General features: G+C 42.5%; 1 protein-coding gene across 4 annotated transcripts in view; it reads left to right on the forward strand.

Moving 5' to 3' along the window:
- The window catches only part of MTCL1 (microtubule crosslinking factor 1), a 134,824-nt gene that overhangs the window by 7,395 nt on the left and 101,049 nt on the right, over window positions 1–26,380 (forward strand). For all 4 annotated transcript variants that reach the window (XM_064379426.1, XM_064379424.1, XM_021672427.2 and 1 more), the window contains exons 2-3: window positions 3,788–4,012; window positions 5,711–5,869. In XM_064379426.1, coding sequence (XP_064235496.1) covers window positions 3,788–4,012; window positions 5,711–5,869 — 384 coding nt within the window. The remainder of the gene's footprint in view (window positions 1–3,787; window positions 4,013–5,710; window positions 5,870–26,380) is intronic.

Raw genomic sequence — 26,380 nt, forward strand, 5'->3', positions numbered from 1 at the left:
AGGGTTAGTGTAGGGTTAGTAATGAGGGTGAGGTGCTTAATTAAGGATATCTGTTCTGTAAATTTAGATAAAATATGAGTTATAAGAGTAGTGATTTAAATACATGCAGTTATGCTACATTAGTCCATTTTTATACTTCTATGAAGAAATACAATAGACTTTGTAATTTATAAAGAAAAAAAGGGTTTAATGGACTCAACAGTTCCACCTGGCTGGGGAGGCCTTATAATCACGGTGGAAGGCGAAGGAGGAGCAGAGACATGTCTTCCATGGGGGCAGGTAAGAATGTGTGCAGGGGAACTGCCCTTTATAAAACTATCAGATCTCTTTTGAGACTTATTCACTCTCACGAGAACAGCACAGGAAAAAGCCGCCCCCATGATTCAGTTACCTCCTACTGGGTCCCTTCCATGACACGTGAGGATTATGGGAGCTGCAATTCAAGATGAGATTTGGGTGGGGACACAGACAAACTGTATCATAGGATCTCTCCCTAATTTCTTTTCAGTACGATTAATGTTGGTTATTATTTATGCCAAAAAATATTGCTATTTACATCTGGCCTGCTCAGCGATGTGGAGGTGTGGGTGCATCTAGCCCTTGAACAGTTTTTGTAGCCTGTAATGGTTGTTTACACGTCTCTATGACAATGCAGCATTTAACATTAGGGTGGCTGTGGGCTCTCCTGTTACAAAGTCTGAAAGCTAGAGACATTTTGTACCTGGAGGCTGTATCTTGCATTTTAGGCCTATATTGCATTTCAAAAACTTCTGTCTGAGTTACAGATAATCCCAGGCATTAATGACCTCAGCATGCTTTCTAGAAGGAAAATCAATCACAATTCTTTTCATGAACAGAATGGCCAAAGTCACTGTATATTTGTATGTACGGATATACATATACGTATATTGACTTAGTGTTGTACATTTGGTGATTATTGGTTGTATTGAACTGATTTTTATTAATGACTCAGTGAAACAATTACCTTTTTACTCAGAAACAAGCATTGAGATTAGGTTCTTTCTCTAAGTCTGATCCATTGGATTCATGGATGGGGTGTGAGTCAAACTTGACCTTGAGTTTTGAAGATTCAGAACCTACTTCCCACTATCTAAAGAGTGACAACCACAAGGCTCATTTTAAAGCTTTCAGTCTGCAGTTAACCTCCTCTAGGAGTGGGTAGGGTACGGGGACAGCTTCCATAGCGTGTCATCAAAGCCTCAGTGTTGAGGCACCGGTGACAACCTCCTCTTTGTGGAAGGTTTGCAGAAGGTTGGCAAGCACTGACCTGACAGAGCTGTGTTCTCTGGCCCCCTGAGGAACCCAAACCGCCCATTCTGTTCATGTATGTTCAGTTGACCAGCTCTTATGCTCAGTCCAGTAACTTCCAGTTCCAGCAGATCTTCCCACAAGGACCAGGATTTACCAGGAGAGATTTCCATGGAGGAAAAAAGAAGTGAAACTTAGAGTTCACAACATTTTCAATGTTCAGATCTTTCTTAAGACATATTAGGACATCTTATATTTTTAATAATGTTTTCACGATTGGTATAGAACACTTAGAATTTTATAAGAACACTTAGAATTGGTATAGAACACAATTCTGTAAGAACACTTAGAAGCCAAGAAGAAAAATATTTTGTGCATTTGACTATTGGAAAGTTGGTGAAGCTTTCTTCTTTAACATCTGTTTTCCTTGGTAGCCTATTGAAACAGGCTCCAGCTGAGTCCTGGTCAAGTCAGTAGCTCATTCTCTTGATGGGATAGTATAGGCAGAGTGGAGAGAACCTACAAGCTGGATTGGGGAATGAATTGCCATATCAGTGTCCTTTCCAGTAGACCATTGTGTACAGCTAAGGTTGACCGAAAATCATCGTCACCCCATTTTGTGCCAATCCTTATTTTCCCATAAGGATTCCCAATTTAATTGTTGTGTTTCTTGTACTTAATCTTACCTAGGGTAAACAGATCTTCAGGAGATTTTTTTCTGTTCATTTTTTTTTTTTGTCTGAGACTCTGATGTTGGGCAGCTTGTTTTTTACTGTTAGTCAGTCCCTGGTTTTAAGAACAAATACAGGATTCGCATATGTGGTAAGAATTCAGGAATGAACTGAATAGCAGGATGAGAATGGATATTTAGGGTATCTAAGCATAAGAGGGATTTTTTTCCTTGAACCTTAATATTAATTGAGTAAAGTAAATGGGAATAACTGAGTGCCTACTATTCTGGAGGCATCTGAAACTATCAGTCATGAAACTAGTCAAGAAAATCCCTAGAATGTTTTCTTCATCTTCCTCCTTCCATATTGTTCCTCCTTAAAATCTTGTATAACACTTCAGTAGATTGGATATCTCATACCTGCCGCTACATCTGCGGGTTTGGGAAGAAGTTTTCATCATTAGGCTGCAAGACTAGGACAAAGTGAGCTTGCAGTTGTGTCTGATGTTAGTCACCTTTCTGACTTGGTGTTTGTAAGTGGTCACTGGTGCTCCTGTGTATTCATTTAGCGATATTTATTGACAGCCTACTGTGTGCTCCGTGCTGCTCTGGATGCAGAGAGAAGCAAGACAGATAAGCTTGCTCTCCTCTGAAGCTTACCTTGTTAGTGTGGGTGACAGACAATTAGTAGGAAAAAATACAAATACTATTAGATGGCACTAAAAGGTAGGAAGAAAATAGAGCCAGCAAGAGACTAGAGACTTGGGGGCTGATGAGGGTGGCCAGGGGAGGCTTTGCATGACCTTAGATTATATGATGGAACGAGCTCTGCAGAGATCTGGAACCAGGAGTGTTTTCAGAAGTGCGAATAGCAGGTGAGGTCTTGAGGCCTGGAAAAGCAAAGGAGCTGCTTCTCCAGCCAGGAGTGTGGCCAGGAGGCCCTGGAAGGCCTGGAAAGAAGGAAGCCTCTGGAGGGTTTGAGTAGGGAGTGAGGTGATCTGATTTGCACATTACAAGGATCATTCTGCTGGGTAGGGGGACAAACTGTAGGAGGATTAGAGGGCCAGCTGGGCAGCAGGAGCCTGTGTGTCTCCACTTACATCTGTGTGCGGCTCCCCTCCCCCAGGGATGGAGGGCTGGACCAGGGGGACCGGCCTGGATGGGGCACAGCTCTGGCTAGGGCTTGGCTGCAGAATGGAAGGGGATGGGAGCCAGGAATGACTCCTTGGGTTCTCCTGTTCAGGGTGCATTCCTGTGGACAGCAGAGAGTGGAGGTGTGGGAAATACAGGATAGGTGAATGGGAAAAAACAGACCCAATGTTTATTTAAAATAATGGAAAATGTCTCATTTGTGGATGGAATTGCTTAGTCAATGCTGAGATGTGTCTTGTGGAACAGAATTTTAGGGACATTTGCAGGTATGTTATAGTTCCAGGGCAATTAGCAGTTGTTATCCTACTGAAGTTTATGTTCTTTGAAGGCAGTATCCATATGATCCATCTTAGTGCCTAGATTATACCTTAGAGATAAAGGTTTAGGTCAATGTTTGGTTTGAATCAAAAGGTTCAATTATCTGCCGGGTTGATTTTATTTGATTATGTAAGGAGATACTGGGATAATCCAGTTTTTTAGTTTCTTGTTACATAAGATTTGAACAGATACTCAATTATATTATCTCATGTGCAGATTTCCAGAGGTTCTGCTGCCTGTCACACAGGTGTGGCCCCAAGCTGTTGAGGAAGTGTAAGGGATTCAATATTTAGTATTGAGGAGCGGGAGTGAAGGAGAGACATGCCGTCCTTTTTTGATGTACTTGGCTCATAAATCTGCTCTGTCTGGTTTGCATAGGATGAATTAGATGAACTCCGTGCTGAGATGGAAGAGATGAGAGACAGTTATTTAGAGGAAGATGTTTACCAGCTGCAGGAACTTCGGCGAGAATTGGACCGTGCTAATAAAAACTGTCGAATCCTGCAGTATCGTCTCCGGAAAGCTGAGCAGAAAAGCCTGAAAGTGGCCGAGACGGGTCAGGTGGATGGTGAACTTATTCGAAGCCTGGAGCAGGACTTGAAGGTGAGAGGGGTGATGCATGCACCCCTGGAGGCTGCTGTGGGCCAATGGGCCGGCTGGCCACGTGCACGTTGTCCTGGTGTTCTTCGCCTGCTTGTGTCTGTCTCTACAGATTGCAGCGTAAACAGTCATGATTTGCTTTATGGCTTATAGAGTATGTGCAGTTGTATGACTTTGACAGCCCAAGGTTTAAATATATCATAATATGAACTTTAGAAAAATGATAATAATGGATCTGCAATAACAAAGAATTAATACCTGCCAATGGGTCTGACAATTGGATAGAAATTCTGCAGAAACTCTGAAAGATCTGAAATATTAAAAAAAAATCTATTGATTATCAATGTAGTCAAAGGCCACTCTTAAAAGTTGACCATATCACTTAACACTTTTTATTGTTATTTAGGTTTCTAGGATGCAGAAATCCTAACATTCCCATAACCCAAGTGAGGCTTGTGTAGTGAGGATCTAACGCTAGGAGAAATCATCACAAATTGTCTAAGGTGTCTTTGAGAACCACTGGGAGAAGTGGGAATGATGTGAAGAAATCCTAGACTTTATGCCATTTTTTCTCCATGGGCAGCAGGGCCCTCATGACCTGATTATCAAATCATTTATCTAGAGATGAATTATGCATACTGTTCTCCTTATTACCGGCGTACTTGTGAAATCTCATCTAGCCTTTCAGTGTGATAATAGGAAAAGGATCTTTGTAATTCTACCAAAGTTATAAACCACTAGCAAAATGTCATTCAGTGTGATAAAGGGTGATTTATATTTCTCTTACAAAGGTCTCTTTCCTCATTTGCTTTTAGAAAGTAAACATGTTAACTGCTTTGCTCATTTAAATGGTTTACCACACCAGACCCACAGTAGACAATTTAAAACTTGACTACATTGAACATCTTATGCATACAGAATTATTTTATTATTATTATTATTATTTTAGGATCTTGCTCTGTCACCTAGGCTGGAGTGCAGAGAGGTGCCATCATAGCTCACTGTTACCTCGAATTCCTGGGCTACAGTGACCCTCCCTTCTCTGTCTCCCAAATAGCTGCGACTATAGGCATGCACTACCATGCCTAAATTATTTTTTATTTTTATTATTTTTTTAGAGACAGGGTCTCACTGTGTTTCCCAGGCTGGTCTCAAACTCCTGACCTCAAGTGATCCTTCCGTCTTTTCCTCCTAACATTCTGGGATTACAGGCAACTTACTTGTTTTGTTAGCAGGTGGGTTCAGTATTACTTTAGGGAACAGAAATGTTCATTTGCTCATTATTATTTAAGTTTCTCGCTTAAAGCATGTGAGCCTGGGCAGAATTGGCATTCTTGGTGATCATCTGTGAGGGAGGAGGGTTATCAAAAGTGGACTTTTAAAAATATATATTTATTTTAAAGCCATTTACATTTAGCAGTAGGGGTTGTGTTGTATATCAACTTTAGTGACACTAATGTTAGAACGTTCTGATAATGCACCATCATCAGACCAGCCAGAGTAGCCTTTTAGCCTGGATGTTGATTTCATTTTTTAATGAATCTCCTCCTCCTTTAAAAATAGGTTGGTTATGTATTACCAAGGTCTTTGCTATGTTGTATATCATATTACTTAATGATTTTGCCTCTGACATTGTCTGATAGTACCCTTAGCACACAAAAAGCCTTATATCCTGATAATGATCTCTGTGGGTCAATGCAGGTAGCCAAAGATGTGTCTGTCAGATTGCACCATGAACTTGAGACAGTGGAGGAAAAGCGCGCTAAAGCTGAAGATGAAAATGAAACTCTCCGACAGCAGATGATTGAAGTGGAGATATCCAAGCAGGCCCTCCAGAATGAGCTCGAGAGACTGAAAGAGGTAATCCAGAACTGGGTGGGGGGAGTCCTGCCCTCTTGGGTTTAATAAGGAGGAGCTTGGAACTGCAAGTGTCGCCTTCTCATTGTGGTCGAAAGCTGGGGTTGGCAAACCATGGCCTGTATGGCTCAGAAACTAGATTGTTTTTACATTTTTTCCCTAGCATGGCAAACAAACAAGCAAACAAACAAAACTCAGATGAAAGAAAGCCCCAAAAGCAAAGAAGACTATGGATTCAATACTGTGTGTTGCTTGCAAAGCCTAAAATATTTTCTATTTGGCCTTTTACAGAAAAGGCTTATTGAGCCTTGGTCTAAAGCTAGTTTTTGTAATTACTACCACTCAGATAAGCTGACCATTAATTCTTTTGGTGTGTCCAAGTGGGGCCTATTATTGCTAGAATACAGAATTAAGTCGTAGCTTTTTCTCCAGAGTCTTCTCCAGTGAGCTGGAAAGTATGTTATGGTTGTCTATTATAGCTGTGTAAATAGACAATGTATGCATGCCACCTATGTAGCTAAAATGAGTTGAATATAGACATTTTTAAATTTTAGGGAATGATTTTTCTAGCAAACTAATCTGGAAAATGAATATATATTCTTTTCATTTGCATACAGCAGTGCAACTCCTGTTTTGTTATTGACTTCCATTATAAGATTGAAGCTGAGTGTTTTCTTGGAAATGTCCTGCATGTGTTGAAATTAAAAGCCTTTGATGAAGGCTTTAAGCTCACAGTGAATTCTGGCATGTTACCTGCACCTGCCAACAGCCTTGCTTGGTGGCTTATTTTTCCTTTGGAAAAGTTTCCTGATTCACACAGTTCTTCCCTATCCATGGCTGCTCCCATCCGTACCTGGTTCTGGCCCTATGTGGGCTCTGGGTGGAGTTGTGCATGTGCAGTGCAGGCCCTACTCTCAAGGCGCCTCCAGTTCAATCAGGCACACAGATAGGAAAACAGACAAATCACAGCAAAGTAGCAGGCGTGCCCCTCTCTGCTTCTGCCCCTGCCCCTCTGCTCACAGCTGCCTTGGGCTCCCTGCTCTTCCCATTCATGCCCTTGTCTGAATGTTCTTTCTCCAGGCACTTATGTACCTGTGGCTCATACCCTTATCTCTTTTGGGTCCTTGCTGAGATTCACTCAACCTCTCCCGTCAACACTCATGAAAGTTGTCCCCATCTCCACCCCGGCCATCCCTGTTCACCTTTCCATCTGACATTTGTCTATTGTCACCGCTCATCTGTTTTCTTTCTCTGTCTTTCATCCCTCCCCTCCTTTACTGGTGCCCCTTCGGATCATGAGCTTTGTGGGGCAGAGACAGGGGATTTGTCTGTCTGGTTCACTGTGGGGCCCCCCATGCCTAGAACAGCACCTGGCACATGCTGAGTAGAGGAATGAATGAAGTGGGCAGAGCATAGAGCTGTGTGATCAGAGCATACCTGGGAGATGGGGCAGCTTTCCAGAGGAAGAGGTTAGCTTCTGGGAGCTCGCTTTCATCACAGGTAACCCTCGCCCCTTAGCTTACACTTGTATCTGCCCCCAGGACTTGAGGAATTTGTCCTCTACTTGAGGATCTCTGCCTCTGAGACGTATAGTTGCTGGTACTTTACTCCCTTCCCGTTCCTTTGTTCTAAGTTTGCTGGAATGGTTTCCTTTCTCACTTTGAGCCTGACCTTAACAGTTACAGGGTATAGAAAATAGTTTACCATTGACTCTGGAACAATGCGGGAATTGGTGGGTGGGGGGGAGTCACCTCCTGTGCAGTTGAAAATCTGTGCATGTCTTGTAGTCCCAGATACTAGAGAGGCTGAGGCAGGAGTATTACTTATGCCCAGGACTTTGAGGTAGTTGGGCAACACGGCAAGACTCTGTTTCTTAAAGGAAAAAAAAAGAGAAAATAATGTGTATAGCTTTTGACTCCCCCAAAACTTACCTACTAATAACCTACTGTTGACTGGAAGCCTTACTGATAACATAAAACACATATTTTGTATGTTGCATGTATTATGTACTGTATTCTTACAATAAAGCTAGAGAAAATGTTGTTAAAATCATAAGAGAAAATATATTACTGTTCATTAAGTGGAAGTGGATCACTGTAAAGGTCTTTATGCTCATAGTCTTCATGCTAAGTAGATGGAGGAGGCAGAGGAGGGTTTGGTCTTGCTGTCTCAGGGGTGGCAGAGGTAGAAGATTTGAGTATAAGTGGCCTTTCACAGTTCAAACATATATTATTCAAGAGTCAACTGTAGAAGTGTATTTTATAAAATTTTATATGTGTATACATTTGTGTATAAATATGTAAACATATAAAATGTGTAACACATAAGTAATTTTAAGTAGGTGAAGATTCTTTTCCATACATTTAAATGGATTTGTGTAGGACTTGGCATCTCTTTGGAGGAAGAAACCATCATTGCTGCTCTTGACATTCAAAAGCAGGGCCAGGGTGAGACAAGGATCTTCAGAGAGCCTGATGCTGGCTCAGGGTGGATGTGAGGAGAAAACGGAGAGGTATCAGCCCTCCCTTTGTGGATTAGAATTACTGAAAAGAATTACTCAGTTGGGATGAAATAAGTATTTTACTTCCAGAGTTGCAGTTAGACTGGTGGGACCACATATTTACACCAAACTTCTAAATGAGTCGTAAAACTGACAGGAGTCCCAAGAGGGTTAGAGGCTAGTAGATTAAACTGGAAGCAGAGAATGACGGCATCTAGTGACACAAGGTTCAAAGGTGATGGAGGAAATATTTATTGGAAAATGCCAGCTGCTTTCTTTGTGAATGGGTTCTTTTTGCAAAAGCCAGAACAAACATTCTAGCCCTGGGGTGAGGATAATATTTTTTCTATCCTGAGCCTTGCTTTTTGTCGTTCACCTCTGGAGTTTTGTAAATGGATGTGCGACTTCCTGAAAAAGGCAAGGACAGTTCGTGGTTGTGTGTGTCTGAGCAGCAGCAGTTGTTGCAGATGTGTGTGTATCTCCTTGGCCTCAGGGGTCTGTGAAACAGAGCATCTCCTCGCCTTTGCCCCTCTGGAGCCACCACTCCCTTCTCTCTGAAGTTCTAGACTGTTTTCAGCTGCCTGGTGGTCATCTCCAACATGAGTTTTTCCTAGCACTTTAGACTCTGTGTCCAGAAAAAACTCATCGCCCCTCGCCCCACCCTACACCTTCTCTGTCTCCTATTTGAGTAACGGTCCCCGAGTCCTTTGAGTCCCCAAGCCCAATGATGGCGTTACCCTTAATCCTCTTCTCTCCTCTTCAACTGCTTGCTCAGTGCTGTAGGTTCAGCTTGTGCAGGCTTTAGACATTTCTTTCTCACTGACACCCTATGATAGAACATGGACGAACCTTGAAAATCTGCTAAGTAACAGAAGCCAGACATGCTGTTTGTTTGCATTGATAAGAAATATCCAGAGTAGATGAATTCATATAAATGGAAAACAGATTCATGGTTTCCTGGGGCAGGGGAGAGGGGAGAAGGAGGACCGACTGCTTAATGGGTAGGCAGTTTCCTTTTGGGGTGATGAAAATATTTTAGAATGAGATAAAGATGGTGGTTGCACAACATGTGAAGGTACTAAATGCCACTGAGTTGTGTACTTGAAAATGGTTTTCTGTTACATGAATTTTAACCTCAATTTAAAAAATTTTCTTTCTCCAGTGTATCCATACTTTTACTAGTCCCCCACCTCAGACAAGTATTTGAGAGCTGACAGTGTGGGCTGACCATACATGTTGAATGTGTACAGAATTTCTAGTCCTTCCCTTTTCTCTTCTCTCCTCTCCCTGCCCAAATTCTGACAATGTCATTCTGCCTAAACAGACAAACTTGCCTTGGCTTGTCTAACTCTTTGGCATGACACAGTGGACCGTTACCCACTGACCCATCCCTGGCTCCCTTTTGGGTTTCCCACTCCAGGGCTGTAAACCCTGGTCTGAAATGGAAGAGCAGTTCAGAAGGATGACTGGACTGTGCCCTCTGATTCTTTTTGAACTACTAGAGGTATGTCTTTGAAAAGTTACTTTCTCTATTGATAAGAAAAGGGCTGATCTGCCTAGAATTGTCCCTTCTGACTAGCCAGCCTCCTTGCTGGCATCCTGTGCCTGTTCACTCTTGGAGTCTGTGCCCCCAGGCACCCACATGCCCTCCGCTTGTATAAAGCTCAAACAATTTTCACCCTTGTTTTTTCAAATATATTTCTTCTAGTATTCAACTCTACCTATAGCGGAATCTCTCAAAATGTAGAAAATGGTTAACCTTGGCTTACTTTCCACTTCTTAAAGATTGCCCTAATTCTTTCACTGAACAATATTTCATTCTACCCTCAATTTTTTGAGTTCTATTACATGCTAGACACAAATATCAACTAGCCAGGTTAGCCAACACTTAGAGGGGACAAGAGACATGCTCTAGATCATTCCAGTGAGCTCAGGTTATTGAAGAGAGTCCCAGGGAACCAACTAAGGGATGACTTCTTGCGGCTGCCTTTCATCATATTCAGAAAATGACATGGATTCTCTGGGTTTGGTTGAGACTTCTTTTGTGCATAGTCAATCATCAGATTTTGTAATGTTTCCTGTGTGCTTGAGAGGAATGTGCATACTCCAGTTTTGGGGTACAGACTTTGATTTAAATCTATTAGATTGAAGACTTCAAACTTCAGCTGTAACCCACAGCAAAAAAGGGCATCATCCCTCAATATACAACTGTAAACAAAGGCTTAGCAAAGTAATGCTTACCTTTGTTATTCGGGGTGCACTCTGATATTTTCCATTTATTCAACTAAAAATTTTTTTAATGGTGGTTATAAGATTAATTTATTGTTCATTAGTATATTGTTGCAATTTGGAAAAATGTATTGACTCATTTGCTCACTGTATTCAAATTTTCTATATCCTTTGTAGTTTTTTTTTTTGAGACGGAGTTTCACTCTTGATACCCAGGCTGGAGCGCAATGGCGCGATCTCGGCTCACCGCAATCTCCGCCTCCTGGGTTCAGGCAATTCTCCTGCCTCAGCCTCCTGAGTAGCTGGGATTACAGGCACGCGCCACCGTGCCCAGCTAATTTTTTGTATTAGTAGAGACGGGGTTTCACCATGTTGACCAGGATGGTCTCGATCTCTTGACCTCGTGATCCACCCGCCTCGGCCTCCCAAAGTGCTGGGATTACCTTTGTAGTTTTTTTTATCCCATTATAATCATGCATTTTAATTTTATTCTTGTAATTTGTCAAACTTTGCCTTATTTATTTTGATGCCATATTTTTAAGTGAAAACAGATTTAGGACTCTTCTTCATGATGAGTTATTCCCTTTATCAGCTGGCCATGACCTCTTTATTCTGATGTATCGCTTTTTGTTGTAAAGTTTTTTTTTTTTAATCATCTGCTTTCATCATCTATACCAAATTTCTTTTGGGTAGTATTGACTTGGGATAGCTTTTATTTCTGTTTTTTTTTTTTTTTTTTTGCTTAAACAACACACATTTATTTCTGACAGTTCTGGAGGCTGGGAAGTCGAAAATCAAAGTGCTAGTCAATTTGGTTCTTGGTGAGAGCCCTCTTGGCTTGCTTACAGATAGCTGCCTTCTTGCTGTGTTTTCACGTGGCAGAGAGAGTGAGAGTGAGAATAAGAGTGAGAGAGAGAAAGAGAGAGAGCAACAAGCACACATTCTGGAATATCTTCCTCTTCATAAACGTATCAGCCCCATCATGGGGTCAAGGCCCCACCTCCATAGAACATCACACTGAGGGTCAGAGCTTCCACCTATGAATTTGGCAGCAGGCACAAATGTTCAGTCCATATTAAGGGGAGATTGGAGGAGGCAAGTTAGGAGGCTTCTCCAGTAAATCCATGAGGGAGATGGTAGTTGTCTGAACCCCAGGATTTGGTAATTCTTTTTAAAATTCTTTTAAATTTTAGACTTGGAGGGTATGTGTGTAGATTTGCTACATGAGTATCTTGTATAATAGTGAGGTTTGAGCTTTTAGTACACCCATCACCCAAATGGTGAACATTGTACCCAGTACAAACCCTCACCACTGTCCCACCCAATCTGCCTGCTTAAGGAGTCCCCAGTGTCTATTATTTACATCTTTGTGTCTATGTTTACCCATTGTTTAGCTCTCACTAGTAAGTGAGAACATGCAGTATTTGATTTTCTGTGAGTTATTTTACTTAAGATAATGGCCTCCAGCTCCATCTATCTTGCTGCAAGACAGGATTTCATTCTTTTTTATTGCTGCATAGTATTCCATGGTGTATATATGCCACACTGTCTTTATCTAATCACCTATTGATGGACGCTTAGGTTGATTCCATGATTTTCTATTGTGAATATTGCTTCAGTAAGCATATGAGTGCAGGTGTCTGTTTTATATAATGATTTCTTTTGGGTAGATGCCCATTAATGAGATTGCTGGGTTGAATGGTAGTTCTATTTTTACTACTTTGAGAATTCCCCATACTGTTTTCCATAGAGTTGTACTAATTTACATTACCACCAACAGTGTTTAAGTGTTCCATTTTCTCCATATCCATGCCAACATCTGCTGTTTTTTGATGTTTTAATAACAGCCATTCTGACTGGTGTCTGATGATACCTCATTGTGGTTTTAATTTGCATTTCTCTGATGATTAGTGATGTGGAGCATTTCTTCATGTTTGTTGGCCACTTATATATCTTCAATTGAGAAATGTCTGTTCATGTCCTTTGCATAGCCTGGGATAGCTTTTTTATGATTTCTTTATTTTCTATTTTTCTGTTATTATGTTTTCAGTGTATTTCTTATGAACAGAATGTAGTTACATTTTTAAAAAATGTGATCTGAGACTCTCTTATTTAAACCGACATATTTAATCCATTTATATGTATTGTGGCTACTGATGGGTTGAGTTTATTTCTATCATTGCATTTTATGTTATTTTCCCTGCATGCCTGCCTTCCTTCTTTCCCTGCTTCCTTCCTTCCCCTTCTTTCTTTTCTTTTCTTTCTTTCTCTCTTTCTGTTTCTTCTGTTTCTTTTTCTGTCTTTCTCTCACCCCCCTTTTCTTTCTCGCTCGCTCTCTCTTTCTTTCTGTCTTTTTCTCTCTCTCTTTCCCTTCCTCTCTCTCTCTCTCTTTCTTTTTTTCAATATTGACTTCTCTTTGAGTTTTTGATTCTCTGCCTTAGTTGGGAAGTCATACATTCTATTTCTGCTATTTTAATGATTACTCACGTGTTTATCATGCATATTTGAATTGAAGTTTAAAACAAATTAGTTCTAGTCTCCTCCTGAATAATATAACCATCTTAGAAAGCTTCAACTTTAATCAAATCTTATCTTTCATATACTTTAGTATCAATTTAGTTTCATCTTTTTAAAATGACCTTTTAAAAACTTATTTAATAGTTAATGCTTGTTTGGATTAATTTACAGCTAATTTAAATGGCAGTTTGTTTACTTATCATTGCTTCTTGAGTGTTACTCCTCTGAGTTCAGTTTCCTTTTTGCTGATGTTTTCATTAATCCTTCAGCAGTTTTTTTTCAGTGAGTAGTATTGTCTGAAATGCTTTTATTTCATATTGTCTTGAAATCTATTTAGTTGGACATGGAATTCCAACACTTGGAAGATAGTATTTTATTATCTTTTGGCTCATTTTGCTATAGAGCGGTCTGCTGTCAGCATCATTTTTATTTTTGTAGCTAATCTGTCTTTATTTTCTGATAACTTTTATGGTTTTCTTTTTGTGTTTGGTATTCTATAGTATCAGTCTGCTTTATCTAGATTTATTCTTATTTTGTTCAACATTCACCATCAGTCTGATTAAGTCTGTCATGAAATCTGGAGAACTCTCACTCTGAATAGTGTTTGTTAGTGAGATTTTCTCTGAATCATATTTCCTTTTCATCACTTGTATTCTTTCTAGAACTCCTGCTAGTCTTACATGGGGCCTTCTTAGGTTGCCCATTCTTTTTTTTTTTTTTTTGAGGCAGAGTCTCGGTCTGTCACCCATGCTGGAGTGCAGTGGCGTGATCTCAGTTCACTGCAACCTCTGCCTCCCGGGTTCAAGCCATTCTCCTGCCTCAGCCTCCCAAGTAGCTGGGACTACAGGCACGTGCCACCATGTCCAGCTAATTTTTGTATTTTTAGTAGAGATGGGGTTTTACTATATTGGTCAGGGTGGTCTTGAACTCCTGACCTCATGATCCGCCCGCCTCTGCCTCCCAAAGTGCTGGGGTTACAGGCGTGAGCCACCGTGCGCCTCCTTATGTTGCCCATTCTTATTCCATCCTTTCTGTTACTTACCTGTTTTTCAGAAAATTTTTTTTTCTCTCTATGCTGCATTCTGGGTAATTTTTGCATTTCTTCTCCAAGTTACTAGTTCTCTTCTTCTGTAAAGATGATGGTTATTATCTTCCATTTCAGTGAGTTTACTGTTCATTTTTAGAATTAAAAAATTTTTTTTTTGGGTGGGGGACTATGTTCTTACTCTTTCACCCGGGCCTTTACTTCCTGGGCTGAAGTGATCCTCCTGCCTCAGCATCCCCAATAGCTGGGACTACAGGCATGTACCACCACACCCAACTAAGTTTTGAATTTTTTGTAGAGATGGGCGTCTCACTGTGTTGCCAGGCTGGTCTCGAACTCCTGGGCTCAAGAAATCCACCCACCTTGGGCTCCCAAAGTATTGGGATTATAGGTGTGAGCTACCATGGCCCACTGAATTTTTAAAATTTGCTTGTTCCTTTATATAAAATGTTCTTCTTTCCTTATCATTCATATTTTTTTCTTTTAAGTCTCTAAACATTTTACAGTTACAATGTCAGTTACAGTGTTTGTCTGTCTTTCTGTTCTCTCAAGTTCCTGGCATTCCTAATCCTGTTTGTCAGATATGCAGGCTCCTCTCTTACAGGGGATTTTCTTCTGCATGCCTGTGAGTGGGGGGTCCCCTGAGATCTGTTGAAACGTCCTTCTAGTGAGGTTTTCATGTGGGCCTTTTCCAGAGACGTTACTTTAAGATTGGTCCGGTACAACTCTTGCTCACATTCCATTCTGGCCATCCATCCGGCCCGTGGCAGCAGCCTCAGGCGCTTTTACGTGGGAAAGGAGAGGGTTTCTACCTCAAAGGCACCCGAGACAGAGCTGCCTCTCCCCTTACTGGGTGTGGCTGCTCAGTGGGTGTCTGGGTACATGGATCAAAGCCTCTCCTCATGCCCCTGACTGTGAGGACCTGTTTCTGGGTCTGGTAACTTCAGCCGCTCTCTGCCCTCACCCCTAACATACACTCTAGTGCTTACTACTCTCATTTCAATCCCTCACCCCTCTCCGACACTGGGCATTTTCCTTTTCTTTTTCTTTCTTTCTTTCTTTTTTTTTTTTCAAGTTCAGCTGTGAATAAGTTTGTGTTTGTTGTATTTTATTCAGCATCTCTAGCTGTATGTGGGAAAGAGTTTCATGATAGCTCAGAGTGCTGTGTTGCCAAAACTGGATGTGACCCTTCAGGGTTCAGCAGAAGTGCCCAGTGGCAGCTCTGGGCCATCCATCCTGCCTCCCTCTGCCCTGCGGCTCCCCAGCCCTCATCGACCTCACTTCTTCTTTTACTCAGGCTCCTGCATCATGGCTTCTGCTGCTGTGTCTCTGGGTGTCATTGTACATTTTTCTCAATCGGTGGGCAAGGACTTTCCTCTGTGTGTCACTACCTTCAAAGTGGCAGACAGCCATAGAATATGGAAACAGGGTATGCAAATATAATAAATGATTTATTGCCATTATGCTACAGTGCAATAAAATAATGTTATCTTTGTTTCCAGATGGTAGCGTCTCCCTTATAGGCAAGGTTTTGCTTGGGTGAGCTGATATAAGCATATTTGGGCAGCATTCTTGTGCCAGGGGACCCCCCCAGGACACTGATGGTTGTGGGTAGCTGCCTTGGGGTCAGGGCCCCACTCCTGCCCGAGCTGACAGTGGACTGTAGGGCCAGCAGGTCATGTGGTGTACATGCAGGTGTCTGTGTGCCAGCCTAGGACACCTCCAAAGAAATGGAACAACTCTTGGTGTCGTTGGCTAGTCATGATTTTAGAAGGTATGGATGACTCTAGCCAGAGAACGAGAAGGGGAAAGAAATCTGGTGCCCTAAATGATATCACAGTTACATGGCCTGCTAGGTCAATGAGGGTCGTGAGTGGGAGGATTAGGAATTGGAGATGTCTGGTTAAGCCTTTCCCCAAACACTGGTGTGGGTATCTGTGTGTGTGTATATTTCTGTATGTGTATATGTGTGGTGATTGTGTGTGTGTATCTGTGTGTGTCTGTATATGTGTTTGTGTATCTGTGTGTTATGTATCTGTGAGTGTGTATCCTTGTGTGTGTGTATCCGTGTGTGTGTATCTCTGTGTGAATGTGCATCTCTGTGTAGGTGTGTATCTATCTCTGTGTATATCTCTGTGTGTGTGTGCATCCGTGTGTGTGTGCATATCTGTGTGGTGTGTATCTCTGTGTGTGGTATCTCTGTATCTCTGTGTGGATGTGTATCTGTGTGTGTGTATCTCTATGTGGTGTGTATCTCTGTGTAGGTATCTATCTCTGTGTGAGTGTTATCTGTGTGTGCGTATCTCTGTGTTGTGTGTATCTCTGTGTGTGGTATCTGCGTGTTATCTCTGTGGGTGTACCTCTGTGTGTGTGTATCGTGTGTATGTATCTCTGCTGTGTATCTCTGTGTGGGTGTGTATCTTTCTGTGAGTGCATCTGTGTGTGTATTGGTGTGGTACGTATCTGTGTATCTATGTGTGTATCTATCTGTGTGTGTATGTGTATCTGTGTATGGGTGTGTGTATATCTCTGTGTGGGTATACCTCTGTGGGTGTGGGGGGGTGTATCTGTGTGTGGATATCTGTGTTTATGTATAGCCATCTCTATGTGTGTGTGTACTCGTGTGTGTATATCTCTGGATGTGTGTATATCTCTGTGTGTGGGGGGTGTATTTGTGTATGTATGTATCTTTGTGTGTATCTCTGTATCTCTGTGTATGTGTGTTTCCATCTCTGTGTGTGTACCTGTGTGTGTATCTCTGTGTGGGTGTGTATCTGTGTGTGTATCCATATATGTGTGTCTATCTGTGTGGGTATGTATCTCTGTGTGTATCTATCTGTGTGTGTGTATCTCTGTGTGTGTATCCTTGTGTGTATGTATCTCTGGTGGGTGTATATCTGTGTATGGGTGTGTATCTATGGGTGTATCTGTGTGTATCTCTGTGGGAGGGTTTCTGTATGTATATCTCTGTGTGTGGGGGTGTATCTGTGTGTATCTATCTCTGTATCTGTGTATATCTGTGTGTGGGGTGTGTCGGTGTGCATGTATATCTGTGTGTGTGGGGTGTATCTGTGTGTAGATCTCTGTGTGGGGTTGTATCTGTGTGTACCTCTGTCTCTGTGGATCTGTATATGTGGGATGTGTGTGTGTGTGTGTATATCTGTGTGTGGGATGTGTATCTCTGTGTATGTGTGGGTATGGGTGTATCTGTGTGGGTATGGGTGCCTGTGTGTGTATCTGTGTGTATATCTCTGTCTCTGTGTATATGTATATCTGTGGGGGGTATCTGTGTGTATGTGTGTGTGTATCTCTGTGTGGGGGATGTATGTCTGTATGTGTGTATATGTCTCTGTGAGGGGTTGTGTATTTGTGTGTATATCTGTGTTTGTGTGTATATCTGTGTGTGTGTGTGCTCCATGTGCATATATCTGTGTGGGGGTGTGTCTGTGTATATATCTGTGTGGGAGTATGGAGGTGTATCTGTGTGTGTGAATCTGTGTGCGTGTGTGTATTTCTGTGTATATCTGTATATGGGACTGTATCTGTGTGTGCATATAGCTCTCTGTGTGTGTGATTGTATTTGTGTGTATATCTCTCTGTGTGTGCATGTGTATCTCTGTGTGTATATCTGTGTGTGTGTATCTGTGTGTATATATCTGTGTGGGAGGATGTATCTGTATGTGTATATCTCTGTGTGTGTATATCTCTGTGTTAGGGGGTGTATCTCTGTGTGTGTATATCTCTGTGTGCAGGGGTGTATCTCTGTGTGTGGGGGAGGGTATATCTGTGTTGGGGGTGTATCTGTGTACCTCATGAGTGGGGGTGTGTATCTATGTGTGTGTATCTGTGTGTGTATCACTGTGTGTGTGTGTTAATGCAAGCACATGTGCCTGCACTGTCTGGGGTCAGGAGGGAAACTACTTTCTTTGTTGCTGCCAGTGTGAGCCTTCTGTGCCTTTTTTCTAGACTAGGAGGGCAGGGGTGGGATGATTAGGGCTGAGTCAAGCAAGGAAACTAAAACCAGGCTGGGAAATCCAGAGTTCAGAGGCCATGGAGGACTAGGAACAGGGCACCAACTGCAGAAAGTTTGAGCGTCCATATTTTCAACTATGTAAGCTGTATGTGGAACTGTTTTGGTGGCTGGGAAGGAGGGGTACTTGTTCAGTTAAACAACCATAAATAACACTAAGAGCTGATTCATACCCTGCTCCCAACCATGATGCATTGCAGCCAGTTCTTGTCAAAATCAAGACAAAATTGTAGTAAGGCCTTGCGCTAAGCTGATGAAATTCCTGCAGCCCTCTTCCCAGTGCACGCCAGGGCTCTCCTCCAGCTTTGTGGCCTGAGCCTTGCCGTGGCCCCCTGCAGGGCACAGGATGGGTTCCTTTGCTCCCTCCCAGTGAGCCATGGCTTCAGTGTCTTACGTTATGCTATTAAGTTCTGTTGTGAAAGGAGTACTTCACTAACACTTTGAGTGACTGTTGTTACATTGGGAAAAAGGAAAGTGGAGAGGAGGAGGAAGGAGAAGGGAAGAGTGCGTAGAGCCCCCTCTTGTGTGTGGGTGGGAGAAGATCTGTCATCGGGCTTCTACGCACAAGGCCAGTCATGCACCCAGGACCCAGGTTGACAGGGCCTTGGTGCCAGAGGGTCCTTGAGGTGAGCTGGCACCCCTCTCATGACACCTATGAGGAAGTCACGGTCTGGGGGTTGGGAGTGGCCCCCAGCCAAGGAAGCATGGGAGGCACAGCTGGACTCTCCCCAGGTCCTCCACTCCCTGTAGCTCTCTTCCTTTCGCACCTTCCTCCAGACCTTCCCTCTGGAGCCACCTCCTCCTTGGTTTGTAGACCCAGAAAGAAGCTGGTTACCAGGGTCAGAAGGCAAGGTGAGCACCTAGAGCCAGCTTGGATGCAGTGGCCTTCAGGGAGCCACAGTATCTGATACGTGGGGACCAGAGAGCAGAGAGCAGCCAGGGTGCCCGACTCTGATGGGTTGTCAGGAAGGGCACCTGTAGCTTTCTTTGACATCGTAATGCTTCTCTAAGAAATGAATTTCTACTTTTAGAATGACTTATTAAGCTGCTTCTTTCGTCTCTCCTGAGAAAATTATAGGAGGAAAGAGGAGGAGGAGGGTGGTAGGATTTACCTTCGCAGAGTGATCAGATCCTCCCTGCCTGCCCCCACCTCTTTCCCAAACACCCATCCTTCTTCCCATCCAGTGCCATGGACTGTGTTGGTCTTTTCCCAAGATTCTTCCTGGATTTCCACCTCTACCTATTGATATCCTGCCCATTCATTTTTTTTTTTCGTTTAAAAAAGTTTTTCTTTTTCTTTTTTTTTAAAGATAGAGTCTTGCTCTGTCAAGCAGGCTGGAGTGCAGGGGTGCGATCATAGCTCATTGCAGCCTCAAAATCCTGGCCTTAAGTGATCCTTCTAACTCAGACTCCCAGAGTGCTGGGATTACAGGTGTGAGCCACCTTGCCCACCAAATCCTGCCCATTCTTTCAGATTTTTCTAGGGGCCAGGCATAGTAACTCATACTTGTAATCCCAGACTTTGGGAGGCTGAGGCAAGAGGATCACTTGAGGCTTGGAGTTCAAGACTAGCCTGGGCAAAACAGTGAGATCCTGTCTCTACAGAAAACACAAAAGTTAGCTGGGCATAGTGGTATATGCCTGTGGTCACAGCTACTTGGGAGACTGAGGCAGGAAGATCATTTGAGCTCAGGAGTTCAAGGCTGCAGTGAGCTGTGATTGTACCACTGCACTCCAGCCTAGGTGGCAGAGCAAGACCCTATCTCAAAAGAAAAAAAAAGAAAATGAAAAATAGTACCTAAGAAGTATGTATGTTATGGAGCTTTGAAACGATTGTAGAAGACACATACATGGTTTTCTACATTAGTGATGTGTTTTGATGTGACAAATACTTGGGAGGGAACTCTCCCTGCCCATCAATAAAATGATGTCACATTTCATGAGATCCCCATATGTGAGCTACGGACCTTAGCCACTGGTCTTCAAACATGTATAAACCTATGAGTTTGACAGACACTTCGAGGGCATAGCCTGCAGGATCAACCACTTCTCTAAAGACCAAGAGTCTGTGCTGTGACGGGGCCAGACTCTGTCAGCCTCGGAGCCTGTCTCTGAAGCCTTTCCTGCCAGCCAGCGCCACCCTCCAGCCTCAGGGACCTGAAAATGAAACCAGTCTCTCCCGAGACCTCACTTTCCACAGAACCTGCTTCTGACCTCCTTGAGCGCTGAGACCGGAATAATTTTGTGACCCACTCACTGTGTGGCTGATGTACCTCGGCTGTTGAATATTCCCTGTAAGATTTGTTCTCCTTATTCTCCCCCTCTTTATTGTGAACCAAAAAGAAAATATAACTCTTGTATGGCAATAAACTGTGTGACTGTGAAATCATACTTGGATCATCTTATTTCTACCACACAGAACAATATGGTATGTTTCCACTTCATATGAAAAATCAGATGCATCTCTGGATTGTTAGAATTATGGGAACTTTCTCCCTTGACAGTTTTATCTTTCAAGTTTTCCATAGTAACTGTGTAATAGTTTAATCATATGAAAATGTTTGTTTGGAAAGCTTCCAAACAAGCTTTATTTGGTGGCATTTCCAGAAGAATCTTTTTTTTTTTTTTTTTAAAGAGAGACAGAGTCTCGTTGTTAGTATAGTGGTGTGATCTTAGCCCGCTGTAGCCTCAATCTCCTGGGCTCGAGCAATCCTCCTGCCTCAGCCTCCTGAGCAACTGGGACTACAGCTGTGTGCCACAATGCACAGCTAATTTTTTAATTTTTTGTAGAGATAGGTTCTCTCTGTTGCCCAGGCTGGTCTCGAACTCCTGGCCTCAAGGAATTCTCCTGCCTGAGCCTCCCAAAGTGCTGGGATTACAGACATGAGTCATGGCGCTATTTTTTATTTTTAATTAAACCTTTTGTTTTCAGATAACTTGTAGATTCACATGCAACTGTAAGAAATAGTGCAGAGACATCCCCATACTCTTTACCTACTTTTCCCTAATGGTACCATCTTGCAAAACTCTAGTCTATTATCAGGACCAGGATGTTGACATACAAAGCATGCCCATCACTGCAAGGTTCCTTTCTGCCCCTTGCTTATGGCAGCTACCATCCTGTTCCTCATTTCGATTATTTTGTCCTTCAAAAATGTTATATAAATGGAACCATATAGTATGTAACCTTTGGGCATGGGCATTTTTTTTTTTTTTTACTTAGCATGATTCTCTGGTGCTAAATTAAAATTATAAGAGGCCTTTGTTTTGGACCAAGCTTCCGCACTAGATCCCAACAGACCAGACTAATAATTGAAATGGAGTCACTCCTGCTAAAGTTCTTCCTCTCCAGTCGGAAACTGAGTTATCTGACATTTTAAATAAGAAGAGGGAGAGATAGCAGCCAGTTTCCCAAACAGGCCAGTTTCAATGGGTGTGATAATGATATTCCCTCTGCTTTAATCCTTACCAAAAAAAAAAAAAAAAAAAAAAAGGTAACCTGGCGTTAACTAATTCATTATTTTCTCTCTTGTCATTTTTCTCCTCCTGCCTTACAAGGAAAAGTAACTTTGAAATGACCAAATCTGCTTTTGGTTCTTTGTTCTGTCTGCTTTATTCAGTCCTTCTCTGTCTATAAAGCGAAGCTCTTCTGTACAGCTCATGGGACACATACTCTATCTTATGGAATGAAGTGTTGCTGATTCTAGAATTACAAATAAAGCCAACCAAGATCTTTAAATTTGTTGTAACTTTGTTTTTTGGAGGTTCACCCAGGTTGTTGTCTGTATCCGTAGTTTGTTCTTTTTTATTGCTGAGTACTGTTCGTGCTAGGATGGACCTCAGTTTATTTAACCATGCACTCACTCAGGGATATCTGGATTATTTTCATTTTGGACTGTGTGGAATAATAAATATAATATATGTTTGGTTTCCCTCCCTCCTACCCCCTCCTCCCTCACCCCCCACCCCAGCACACCTCTCCTAAAACCCTTGGAATCTTGGAAGTGATCAATGTCTTTTTGTATGCTAATGAGGACTGGTCTTCCGGGCTGGTTGCCAGGGGAACCAACCTTGTGATTAGAAGGTGGGAAATTTCATCACCCACTCACTTGCTTCATCTTGGGAGGAAAGTGAAGCCTCCATAAAACTCCAAGGACAGGGTCTCAGGCTGCTGAACACTGGTGGTCCCAGGAGGGTGGCCCACCCCTGAGAGGGTGTAGAAGCCCCAAGCCTTCTCCATACCTTGCCCTATGCATCTCTGGTTGTTTCTGAGTTGAATCCTTTTTTAATAAATGGGTAAATATAAGTAAAGTGTTTTCTTGAGTTCTATGAGCCATTCTAGCACATGATCGAATCCTAGGAGGGGGTTGTGGCAGTTCTGTCTAGCCAGGTTAGAAAGCAGTTGTGCATGACCTAGGGACCCACCCCTTGCGATCCGTGTCTGAAGTAGGAGGCAGGCTTGTGGGACTGAGTTCCTGCCCTTGGATCTGATGCTCTCAGAGTAGAGTGTCAGACTGCATTGCATTGTAGGCCACCCAGCCAACGTCAGTGTGGGAGAATTGCTCAGTGTGACAAAACCCCACACCTTTGGTCATGGAAGTATTCTGTGTTGAATGTGAGTAGAGAGAAAGAAAAGCAGTTTGTTTTTCTTATCTCACAGACTGTTAAATAAAGTTGCTGTGAACTTTCATGTGCAGGTTTTTGTGGGAACATAAGTTCTTATTTCTCTGGGATAAATGTAAAACAAGGTACCAAACTGTCTGCTGGAGCGGTTGTACCACTTAATATTGCCACCAGTAATATATGAGCACTCCAGTTCTTCTTCATCCTGACCAGCAGTTGATGTCCCTTTTTAATTTTAGCTATTCTGAGAGGTGATACCTCATTGTGTTTTTAATTTGCATTTCTCTGATGGTGAATGATATTAGACCTCTTTTCATGGTGCACTTTGCTCATTGTACGTTTTAGGTACAATGTCTCTAAGTGTCTTTTGCCCAGTTTTGAATTGGATTGCTTGGATTTTGTTTTCTTTTTGTTTTTTTTAAGATGGAGTCTCCTCATTCTGTCTCTCAGGCTGGAGTGAGTGCAGTGGCGCGATCTCGGCTCGGCTCACTGCAACCTCTATCTCCTGGGTTCAAACGATTCTCCTACCTCAGCCTCTTGAGTAGCTGGGATTACAGGCACATGCCACCACACTCAGCTAATTTTTGTATTTTTAGTAGAGACAGAGTTTCGCTGTGTTGACCAGGCTGGTCTCGGACTCCTGACCTCAAGTGATCTGCCTGCTACAGCCTCCCAAAGTGCTAGGATTACAGGCGTGACCCACCATGCTCAGCCAGATTGCTTGTTTATTGTACCGTTTCTTGAGACAAGGTCTTGCTGTCCCCCAGGCTACAGTGCATTGGTGTGATCACAACTCACTGCAGCCTGGACCTCCTTGAGCTCAAGCAAGCCTCTCACCTCAGGCCCTTCCACTCCTACCCCCGGCACTGAGTGTCTGGGACTACAGGCTGGTGCCAACATGCCCAGCTAATTTCTGTATTTTTTGGAGAGATGGGGTTTTGCCATTTTGCTCAGTCTGGTCTCAAACTCCTGAGCTCAAGGGATGCTCCTGCCTTAGCTTCCCAAAGTGCTGGTATTACAGGCATAAGGCCTGGCTGGGTTTTTTTTTTTTTTTCATTGTTGAGTTTTGAGAGTTCTTTGTACATCAAATTAAATTAATTAGTTAAATTTTTTTAGAGACAGGGTCTCCCTCTGTCACCCAGGTTGTAGTACAGTGGTATAATCCTGGCATACTGCCACCTTGAACTCCTGGGCTCAAGGGATCCTCTGCCTCAGCCTTCTGAATAACTAGGACTACAGTTGACACGTCACTACGCCTGGCTGACTGCAGAAAATCTTTTGTAGAGATGGGGTCTTGCAATGTTGCTCAGGCTCGTCTCAAACTCCTGGACTCAAGTGATACTCTCACTTTGGCCTCTCAAAATGATGGGATTATAGGTGTGAGCCGCTGAGCTTAATGTATCTTAGATACAAATCCTCTGTCAGATACATGGTTTGCAAATATTTTCTCTCACTCTGTAGCTTGTCTTCTCATCCTCTTACATGGTCTTCTCAAGGAAAAAGAAGAGCTCTGTGCTCTTAAAATTGAATACACCCTACATCCTGAATGTTTTTTCCTATGTATTTTCTGAAAGTTTTATTATTTTACATTGTACATTTATGTCTGTGATCCATTTTGAATCAATTTTTGTATATGGTATGAAACTTAGGTCGTTTCATTTGTTTGGCCTGTGGACATCCATTTACTCAGGCACCGTTTGTTGAAAAGACCACCTTTCCTCCATTGAATTATTTTTGTATCATTGTCAAAAAATCAGCTGGGCACATGTGTTTGGGTCTATTTCTGGGTTCTCTGCTCTATTCTGTTGCTCTCTGTCAGTGCCACACAGCCTTGATCACTTAGCTATATATGTCCTGAAAGTGCTTTCTTGGTATGGAGTCCAGGCCAGCCAGCAGTTTCGAGTCTCATTTGATCCCTCAGTGGCATTTTGGTCCACTCACCTCTTTGCCTTTTGGTATGTCTGTTTCTCTCAACACAGCTCTGCACTTATGAAGAACTGGATAAATATTTATTGCACAGGTGAAGGTTTTATCATCTTGATTTTCCCTTGAGAAAGAGCCAAAACATCATTTAAAAAATCTCTTGCTGAGAAATTTCTGATTCTTTATATCATTACCTCAGGATAGTTAATAAAAGCTAGTAATTCCACTGTAGGTCAAGTTTTTTGAAAATGACCATGAGTCATGAAATTGCCCTGTTTGGTTAGTGATAAGCAAAGCTGCTTCTGTTCATCAGTCAGGCTCCTCGCTGGGCTCGGGTGACCCTGGCTTGTCCCCTGTGTGCTGAACGGCTGCCTTCATTTTGTTTCCTGTGCAGTCTCACCCATAGCACTCACTGCAGGCTCTGGGGGACCCTTTTAGGCAGATTATGGGGCCTCTTGGGATGGCCACATCGGATGCAGCAATGCTATGTGAGCAACCTGTTGCTTTGCAGACTTCCCCAGAGGTTTAAGATCCGTCTATTTCTCCTCTTCTCTAAGACAGCCTCTCTTGGAAGACGGGCATCTCTGGTAATATGCAGGGCACTTCAACATTTTATCTAGATGTTAGAATGGAACCTCTGACTTTTGGTGAAATGGACACTGTGCTTAAGTTGCTTTTCTTAAAAATAATTAAAATATAGACAGCACATATTTCTGAATAATTTAGACTTTTACTGGGCAGTGAACCACATCAAATTTGTAGCATTGTCTGTGCTGTGGAAATAAATAGAAACTACTGCTCTTCTCAAAAAAAAAATTTTTTTTTTTTTTTTTTTTTTTGAGGCAGAGTCCCACTCTGTCATCCAGGCTGGAGTATGGTGGTGTGATCTCAGCTCACTGTAACCTCCACCTCCCAGGTTCAAGTGATTCTCCTGCCTCAGCCTCCTGAGTAGCTGGAATCATAGGCAGCCATCACCATGCCTGGCTAATTTTTGTGTTTTTAGTAGAGATGGGGTTTCATTGCTCACGCTGGTCTTGAACTCCTGATCTCAAGTGATCTACCTGCCTCACCCTCTCAATGTGCTGGGATTACAGGCGTGAGCCACCACATCCTGCCTCAGAATTTATATTTGATTCTCTTGGGGGTCTGTTGAATTTATATGTTACAAGTCATGTTATTGATGCAGTGTAATTTAGGTAACTTTATTTCTTTAATCTTCATTTTTTTCTTTTTTTTGAGACAAGGTCTTGCTCTGCTGCCCAGGGATCATGGCTCACTGCAGCCTCGACCTCTTGGGCTCAAGTAATCTTCCATCCTCAGCCTCCTGAGTAGCTGAGGCTACAGGCATATGCCATCATACCTAGCTAATTTTTTTGATTTTTTTTTTTTTTTTTTTTTTTTTTTTTTTTTTTTTAGTAGAGATGGAGTCTCATCATGTTGCCTAGACTGGTCTCAAACTCCTGAGCTCAAGCAATCCTCCCACCTCAGCTTCCCAGAGTTTTGGGATTACAGGCATGAGCTACTGTATTTGGCTTAATTTAGGTAACTTTTATCTTCAAGTGCAGAATCAAGAGTCAGAAAAATAGAAATGCTTAGAAGATACTCCATAGTAATCTCTTCGGCCTGAGTGCTCTTTGTTGCTGTTTC

This window comes from Aotus nancymaae, unplaced genomic scaffold (assembly GCF_030222135.1).
Source record: "Aotus nancymaae isolate 86718 unplaced genomic scaffold, 86718_ANA_hifiasm-v0.15.2.pri h1tg000020l, whole genome shotgun sequence".
Taxonomy (NCBI): domain Eukaryota; kingdom Metazoa; phylum Chordata; class Mammalia; order Primates; family Aotidae; genus Aotus; species Aotus nancymaae.